The sequence below is a fragment of the Leuciscus leuciscus genome (genome assembly GCF_965113295.1).
Source record: "Leuciscus leuciscus genome assembly, chromosome: 17".
Lineage (NCBI taxonomy): Eukaryota > Metazoa > Chordata > Actinopteri > Cypriniformes > Leuciscidae > Leuciscus > Leuciscus leuciscus.
In genome coordinates, this window is record NC_138741.1 from 39,526,064 (window position 1) to 39,535,365 (window position 9,302).

General features: G+C 45.0%; 1 protein-coding gene across 1 annotated transcript in view; it reads left to right on the plus strand.

Annotated features, from left to right (window-relative positions):
• Window positions 1-9,302, plus strand: part of LOC309479416 (nuclear factor 7, ovary-like) — a 79,678-nt gene that overhangs the window by 45,853 nt on the left and 24,523 nt on the right. The window contains exons 2-5 of the mRNA XM_082143544.1: window positions 8,243-8,338; window positions 8,564-8,794; window positions 8,872-8,894; window positions 8,976-9,094. Of these exons, the coding sequence (XP_081999670.1) occupies window positions 8,243-8,338; window positions 8,564-8,794; window positions 8,872-8,894; window positions 8,976-9,094 (469 nt within the window). The remainder of the gene's footprint in view (window positions 1-8,242; window positions 8,339-8,563; window positions 8,795-8,871; window positions 8,895-8,975; window positions 9,095-9,302) is intronic.

Consider the following 9,302-nt stretch of genomic DNA (forward strand, 5'->3'; position numbering starts at 1 on the left):
AAGTTGGTAGCACCAGTGCAAGTGGGTCTTGAGATTGATTATACTTGTCTAGGTGGGTCCTAGAACGAAAAAGTTTGGGAACCCCTGCTCTAAACCATCAGGAATCAGCGGTGAGAAGATGAAAGCTATACACACGTGACAATGTTTATTTTAGTACACCACCACCAATAACACACTACAAACAGAATCGTGTAAAACCCAGTAAACCCTGAGATTATTACTCGTGACAATAAAACAAAATATATGGATATGAGAATGTGTATACAAAATAAATTAACAATATCTTATATTTTATAATTTCACTAAATATTTCATTAAGTTTCGTGAAGATTTTTACTAAATATGGACCTTTATGTTCATTAAAAATACTTTTTATGCTATTGTATGCTCATTTTTTAAATGTAAGCAACTAATTTAGACGTGCAAACTGGGTGCCGGTGTGGTGAGAAGTTCGAGCTCGTTATTTATGTTCAGTAGCTCTTTCTACAGTAGCTCTTTCTAAGGGTATTTTTTCAATACCATTTTGCACATTTTATTTATGTTCAGTAGCTCTTTCTAGCTCAAACAAATCCACAAACTAATAAAAGGATTTATTATTTTTTATAAGGTCGTCTGTTGACTGCTGTATATAAAATCCCTTCAGTTGTTGTTACCTCAGCTCAGGGGAGGAGGGGAGTCAGCAAAAAATAAATAAAAATAAATAATAATAATTTTATAGAGTACCGGCACCTCTTTTGGGCCACTTAAAGCACTGACTAGAATGAAATGAAATATGGTTACAATAGTGTTTTGATTATTATTGAGTTGTCTGGTTTAGGAAGGATTTAAAGAATATTTTGTTTATCTGGAATATGTAAATTGTTAAAGGAATGAAAAAGGGGGATGAATAAATCCTATGACATTGACTTATGTACAAGTATACCATCACATAATAGAATAGGTGTTGTGAGACTGTATAAAGCAACAAATGTCTAATAACATAGACAGAGAACTAGAGACTTGAGATATCAGCACATCTCAACTTGATATACAGCAGACTGACCCTTACACGACCTTTTAGAGGCCTGGAGGAACATGCCATGTTCAACACTGGTAGATATACATTTATTATATCTAGAAAAATATAACTTTATGCAGTAATGACAATAGAACATTGTAAATAATGAGAAGAAGAAGTAGTATGGGATATTATTAAATGGCACAATATACTTTGGACTATAATGTGTTTATAGGAACGTCTACTGGACAAGTGTTATCCAAAAATCAGAGTTATTGGATTTCACTTAGAAATGATGAATGTATAAAATGTCATGAAATGTTATGGGAAAAAGAAGTTGCCTTGTCAATGGGAAGTCTGTGTAACACCTGTTTTGAAAAAACAAATTTAGTGATTTGGTATACTGAACGAGGCGTAATTGAGTATTGTATAGATGTATTTGACTTAGTAGAGCATCTTAATGTGGAAATAGTAGACAAATTTAAATACATGTTTAAAGTGCTCCAGCCAGAGGCCCGAGAAATATACAGTGATTTATCGGCTCATAAAGTCTGGAGGAAGGAAGACCAGTTGTTTGTACATAGACTACGTGCTAGACGTGCAGAGAACCATATAAAAGTAATCAAATTTGATGGAATATTTTATATTATAGCAGAAAGCGATGGATCCACAAGTGAAAGAAAAGCAGACTCTCCCGATCCGAGGGGCTCACCAGAACTTCCAGAAGGGTCGGGTGGCCGTTGGGAAGGTAGAGATACCGAAAGCCCAAATTCCAGCTGTCAATTCCTGCAGGAAATGTTTGATTAATGGATGTGGCCGCACCTTTATCTGTGAAACCCCTGGTGGACAATTGATCGGAGCTTGTTTGCATGAAGTAACGAATGGCAAACTAATGCGAGTTAAATTTGGAGGTTATTTAGTTATAATTAAACAGAGTACAGAAATCTGGCCTTCCGGAAGTCCGGTACAGGGAAAAGTTATTGAAAATAAATTAATGAAACCAAAGAATAAAAGACCTTGGGTGGAGCACTATATGAAAATTTTTCAAATGAATGTCTCTACTAAGACAGGTCAGGTATATGCTAAATTGGCAAAATATGACAAAAAAAAGAGGGTGTTACATGACTTACTTGACTTTGGAAATAAAAGAATAAATTTGCATAAAGGGGCGTGTTGTGTGAAACATGCAATTGATTCTGTTATGACTCACATAAACAGGCTTATATTGGCTATAATAATGCCTTTATGTAAAGGAAAACACTGTAATAGATTTCTGATAATGGAAATCGCCTCGGTTCCGACTGTAACCTCGGTTCCCTGAAGAGGGAACGAGCGTTGCGTCGAAATTGACGCTATGGGAACGCTTTGCGTGATGACGTCTTGAAGCACATGTAAAATCAGTCCAATGGTGTGGCGGAACGTCAGAGGCGGGTGACGTCACGTACCAGGAAGCTATAAAAGCCGGCCCGAAACAGAAAACGAAAGCTTCGTAAAGTCTGAAGTCGCGCTGACAGGCATGAAGGAGATATGGCAAGGCGACGCAACGCTCGTTCCCTCTTCAGGGAACCGAGGTTACAGTCGTAACCGAGGCGTTCCCTTTCAAGGGAACTCGCGTTGCGTCGAAATTGACGCTATGGGAACGTCTATACCAACGCCTCCATAGCTACAAATGTCTGTCCTGTGTGTAATCATGTGAGCAGCACTAAGAAGACAAAACCTGAGACCCTGGAGTAGAGTCTAGGTCTAAAGAGTAGAACCTGACGAAGGTGTGCGGTAAGGACCAGCCTGCCGCATCACAAACGTCCTGTAAAGATACTCCTGATATAAGGGCCTTAGAGGCCGCCATACTCCTAGTAGAGCGCGACCGGACAGCCCAAGGAGAAGGCTGCCCAGCCGCCTCATAAGCAAGTGAGATAGCCTCAACCACCCACTTGCTCATCCTTTGCTTAGACACTGGACCTCCCTTGTTAGGGGAGCAATTGTCACTTTTACGCCACAGGGCAGCTCTGTGGACATACGCGTCTAACGCCCGAACAGGGCAAAGCAAATTATTCGCCTCCTGGTCCGATTTCGAAAGGGAGGAGGACCTCCAAGTGCCACGAGGGAAACGAGATACCAAATGGGTCTTTCCCCACAGACATTCCACCCAAAGGAATGTGGTAAGCACCTATGGCCGCCACATAAACCTTTAAAGTGGACGGGGTCAGACCTGCAGTGAACCGGTCCTGCAGGAACTCCAGAACTGTACCAATTGGGCAGTTGACTGGATCCAACCGACGGTCACTACACCAAGAAGTGAATACTCTCCACTTCAGGGCATAAAGTTTACTCGTGGAGGGAGCTCTGGACTGTAGAATGGTCTCAACAACCTCAGTTGAGAGACCTGACTCTATGAGCTGGGCCCCCTCAGAGGCCAAGCCCACAGGTTCCACAGTTCTGGTCGGGGGTGAAAAATCGAGCCCCCTGCTTGGGACAGAAGGTCCCTCCTGACGGGTAGCTCCAGAGGAGGCCCGTCGAGGAGGGACACAAGATCGGGAAACCATACTCTGCCCAGCCAGCGCGGGGCTATAAGAAGCAGGCAAACCCGGTCCCTGCGAACTCTTTCCAGAACTCCCGGGAGCAGAGCAACTGGGGGAAAGGCGTACAGACGTAGCCTCAGCCATGTCTGTACCATAGCATCTAGTCCCAGAGGAGCTGGATGCGTGAGGGAGAACCAAAGTGGACAGTGAGACGTCTCTCGAGACGCAAACAGATCCACTTATAATTTCCATATCAGCTCCACCACCTCGGGGGTGGAGCCACCATTCCCCGGGCCTCGGCCCCTGTCTCGACAGAGTGTCTGCTCCTATATTCTGGACCCCGGGGATGTAGGCTGCCTTGAGTGACAGCAACTTCCCCTGGGACCACAAGACGATATGGCGTGCCAGCGCAAACCCCCTTGGTGGTTGATATAGGCGACTACCGACGTGTTGTCCGTATGTACTACACATGGTGTCCCCTGAGACCTGTGATAAAGCTCCTCAGAGCCCGGAAGACAGCTAACATCTCTAGGCTATAGAATGCCAGGAACGATGATGGTCTTCCCACAGACCTTGAGATGAGCGACCCTCAGGATCGCTCCCCAACCCGTGAGGGAAGCATCCGTCGTTAGCAGTTTGCGACGACAAGGAGCTCCCAGCACTGGGCCCTGGGACAGGAACCAAGGTTTCTTCCACATAACCAAGGCACGTAGGCATCACCGCGTGACCTTGATTGTGCGAAATGGGTTGCCCCTCGGGGAAAAACCCTCTGGTCCTGAGCCACCACTGCAGGGGCCTCATGTGCAGCAGTCCAAAAGGTATCCCGTTGGAAGCTGCTGCCATGAGACCCAACAGTCTCTGGAACTGTTTGACAGTGAGTAGCTGGCCTAGCTTTACACTTCTCACAGCTGCCAGGATGGAATCGAAGCGTGGCGATGACAGGCGCGCCTGCATCGACACTGAATCCCAAACCACGCCTAAAAAAGTGGTCCTCTAAAATGGAGAAAGCACACTCTTCTTGGCGTTCAGCCGTAACCCCAACTCTTTCATATGGGCGAGAACAACATCTCGATGTTGAACCGCCATCTAATGCGATTGAGCTAAAATCAACCAATCGTCGATGTAGTTCGTGATGCGAATACCCCGGAGGCGCAGAGGCGCCAGAGCTGCATCCACGCATTTGGTGAAAGTGCGGGGTGATAAAGCCAGGCCGAATGGAAGAACTCGATATTGGTATGCTTTGCCCCCGAAAGCAAACCTCAGGAACTTCCAATGACACGGACGGATGGAAATATGCGTCCTTGAGGTCTATCGTGACAAACCAGTCCTCGGACTAATCTGTGGCACGATTGTCTCAATGTTAACATTTTGAACTTGAGCTGCATGACAACTCGAAGATCTAAAATGGGGGCGGGCATCCCGAGGCCACTACGTTTCCGGGTGGACCTTGAGATATGTGCTCGCCGGAGACCGCTGCGCCCTGTAACACCGGAGGCGGCAGGGTTGGCAGAACGGTCCCCTGAGGGCACCGAAGAGAGACGGCACCGTATTTTTCTGCTGCTGTTGAGTAGTCGGTTCGTCGCCCTGTAACGGCGCACCGGCAGGGAACGACCAAACAGACTGCTCTAGCACCCTCCTCAGAGGGGGCGGGCATCCCGAGGCCACTACGTTTCCGGGTGGACCTTGAGATATGTGCTCGCCGGAGACCGCTGCGCCCTGTAACACCGGAGGCGGCAGGGTTGGCAGAACGGTCCCCTGAGGGCACCGAAGAGAGATGGGCACCGTGAAAAGAGGTGTTAACCGCTCTGCTTCGGGGGGACTACCCTCATTTGTCCTGAGCCCTCAGACATCAGGACTTTTTCCCCAGCAGCCTTCTTGGCGGTAATAACGGTCCGCAGATCCGTTTTACCCCTCGAAGACTGCTGGGTTTGAGAGCGCCCTCCGTGTCCCCGAGATTTTTGTGGGGGAGCACGGGAGGAAACGCTCTGTTTCTGAGTGGCGCGGTGCTCAGCGCTCTTTTTAGAGGAGTGAGGCTGCTCCCGCTCAGCAGCCTCATAGATAGAAACGGCAGGGGAAAAGTTTCTGAAGTGCAGCTGCCTGTTTTGAAGCTTCTTGTGACTTCGCTACAGCACTATTAACTGCGTCTCCAAATAACCCTTGCGTGGATACTGGTGCATCTAAAAGAACATGTTTTTCTTTGTCCTTTATGTCACTTAAGTTGAGCCACAGATGCCTCTCAGTGGCCACCAGGGCTGCCATAGAGCGGCCGATGGATTTAGCCGTCTCCTTGGTGGCCCTGAGAGACAAATCTGTGGCTCTACGCAGTTCAGACACCGTATCAGCACTAATACCCCCGCCCTCCTCATAATCACCCAATAACTCAGCCTGGTAAGCCTGCATTATGGACATTGTATGTAAACACGCTGCAGCTTGACCGGCGGCGGCATAAGCTTTATGAACCAGGGAAGATGTAACTTTTACTGGCTTGGATGGAAGTGCAGGAGCCTTCAGAGAAGATGCCGTTGCTGGAGAGAGATAGCTCGCGAGCGTCTCTTCCACCTTCGGCATCTCCCCATAACCATGCTCTTTATAATTGTGAATGGATGAATAGTGTGATGTTTGTGCAGTATACACTCGATATGACACTGGTTTCCCCCACGATCTCGACACCTCGGTGTGGAGATCGGGGAAAAACGTAAGGCTTCTGCGCTGAGGCTGTGCACGAGATGGCAGGAAACGTTCGTCGAGCTTGCTTTTCGAACGAGCGCCCTGCCTATCTTCTGGCCACATAATAGATAATCGCTCGACAGCTCTAGTGATAACATCAAGCAATTCTTCAAACGCATGAGACTGAGGTGGTGAATCCTCAGACTCAGCGTCAATACTAACAACGTCCAACTCCTCAGAGCTGGACAATTGCAGTATTGGTGCCTCCATCGGGGGGGAAGAAACCGCAACGTGTGCTTCCACACCCTGATGAGAGGCACTGGATCTATCAGAAGGAGGCTGAGATAAGGCAGAGCCCGTCTCAACATCCACTGATAGATCCATTTGCGAACCCCAGGTCTGTGATTGCCGCCGTGCCTCGGCAGCGGCGGGACCAGAGCCCTGGGGACGCGATCGGGATTGAACCGAGCCAAGCGGGATCGGAGCGTACGCAATGGAAGCGCGTCGCAATGCACACAGTCACCACCCTCGAGTGCTGACTGGGCATGCTCCTCTCCCAAACAAACAACACAAAGAGTGTGAGTATCACCTCCCGTTAAATAACGCGGGCAGGGATGGACACACACTCTAAACTGCTGCTTGCTCGCCATACTGAATATATATATATATGATATAGACAGACAACACCAAATATACAGACAGATTTCACACAGAGCGCAACTGAAGACTCAGAAAGCTTTCGTTTTCTGTTTCGGGCCGGCTTTTATAGCTTCCTGGTATGTGACGTCACCCGCCTCTGACGTTCCGCCACACCATTGGACTGATTTTACATGTGCTTCAAGACGTCATCACGCAAAGCGTTCCCATAGCGTCAATTTCGACGCAACGCGAGTTCCCTTGAAAGGGAACTTTATTATTGGTTTATAGTAAAGACACTGAGACATGTTTTTATTTGAAATTGTTTAATTGGTTTATAGAAAAGACACTGAGACATGTTTTATTTGAAATTGTTTAATTGGTTTATAGTAAAGACATTGAGACATGTTTTATTTGACATTGTTTTATTGGTTTATAGTAAAGACACTGAGACATGTTTTATTTGACATTGTTTTATTAATAAATCTGATTGGTTAAAGAAAAAGACACTGTAAACCATTTGTGGAAAAGTCATTCATTGATATTTATATATAAAAAAAAAAATACCACACTTAATGTTGTAAGTATTTATTTATTATAGCAGAGTAGAGAGAAATTGAAAATGTATTAGAAAGAGCTGTGCCAAAGAAAGAAGAAAAAATGCAAGCATTACCTGTTTGATGAGGAGCATGAGGCGCAGGAGAAAGGCAGAGGATCCAGAGCCAGCAAGCAAAGGAGAAGAAAGGAAAGATATTTATATATGAAGTTTGTAAGGGGGTTTCCAGAACTGAGGACAGTTCAAGACTTCGGATTGGATAGATCGTCTGTGAAGGACTGAATCTGTGCGGAGGGAGTGTGGACTATAAAAAGTATTGTCAAGAATGACAAGGGGAGACGCGGATTCAACGAGACCACCAGTCCGCCTCTCCGGTGTTAGAAGTCTCTTGCCATGGGCCTCCTGCAGTCAACATTTGTAAACTGCTTGTTTTTGATTTGATTCGATTTGCTTTTATATATTAATATTTTGTATGTGAACTAATTAACCTAAATTTAATAAAAACGACTTATTTTTTATATAAAAAGAACCAGCCTGCCATAGTCTCTGCTTTAAGAAAGAAATGAGCTGAACTAACCACGGAGAAGTCTTCTGACTAAATTGTAAGTATGGAAATTTAAAATACTTATTGTTTAGAACGGATTCGACTTACTTTACCTAACCTGAGAAAAATCAAGATAAGGTAGAAGGTGTCTTTAATTAAGAACCACGTAGGGGGTTAGATTAAGCACCATAAAACACTATCAATTTAGTTTGAGATGTGCACAAAAATAGAAGAAATGAGGATGAGGGAAGCACTTCACAGCATTATATCATCATATCACTGTATTGTCTTCTCTTCTTCTCTGTATTTTTGTTCAATGCTAGGAGGAGCTCAATACAGCACTGAAGACCTTACAAGAGAAACTTAAACACAGAGAAAACATTAAAGGAGAGTTTGAGAAAACAGTTCAACACATCAAGGTGAGGAAACAGAATCAGGAGTCATGTATACTATCACTGTATACAGTTATGATTTGATATATTTAATATAATGGATTCCAGTTGATTATTTCTGTAAATGACGAGCATCAATCTGCTTCTGGATCCGTTATATGTCGGGTATCTGAGTTTATCTCTGATATGAATGATGTGAAGTGTTGATGTGTGTCGATTGAGATGATTGAAGTGAATGTGATGTGATTTCAGTCTCAAGCTGAGCACACAGAGCGTCAGATTAAACAGCAGTTTGAGAAGCTTCATCAGTTTCTCAGAGATGAAGAAGAAGCTACAGTCACTGCACTGAGGGAGGAAGAGGAGCAGAAGAAGCAGATGATGAAGGAGAAGCTGGAGGAGATGAACACACACATCTCAGCTCTTTCACACACAATCAAAGACATGGAGGAGATGATGAAAGCCAGTGACGTCTGCTTTCTGAAGGTCTGATTTCAGATCATTGATTGATCATTGGTTGATTGATTGAGTTGCTGATGATAAATGGTGTGTTTGTTCTGCAGGAGTTTCCAGTCTCAATGGAAAGGTGAGTGATCTGCTCCTGTCTCTGGTCTCTCTGGTTCTGATCCAAAGCCACTGCAGTTCTGACTCCTGAATGTTCTTCCAGAGTCCAGAGCTCACAGCCGGATCCACAGAAGGCTTCTGGAGCTTTGATTCATGTGCCACGATACTTGGGCAACCTGCCGTTCAGAGTCTGGAAGAAGATGCAGGACATCGTCCAAAACAGTGAGTCTGACTGCAGGAGATCTGAGCTGGAGAGTTACAGGTTCTTCATGACACACACTGATAGATAGATAGATAGATAGATAGATAGATAGATAGATAGATAGATAGATAGATAGATAGATAGATAGATAGATAGATAGATAGATAGATAGATACTGTAGATAGATAGATAGATAGATAGATAGATAGATACTGTAGATAGATAGAT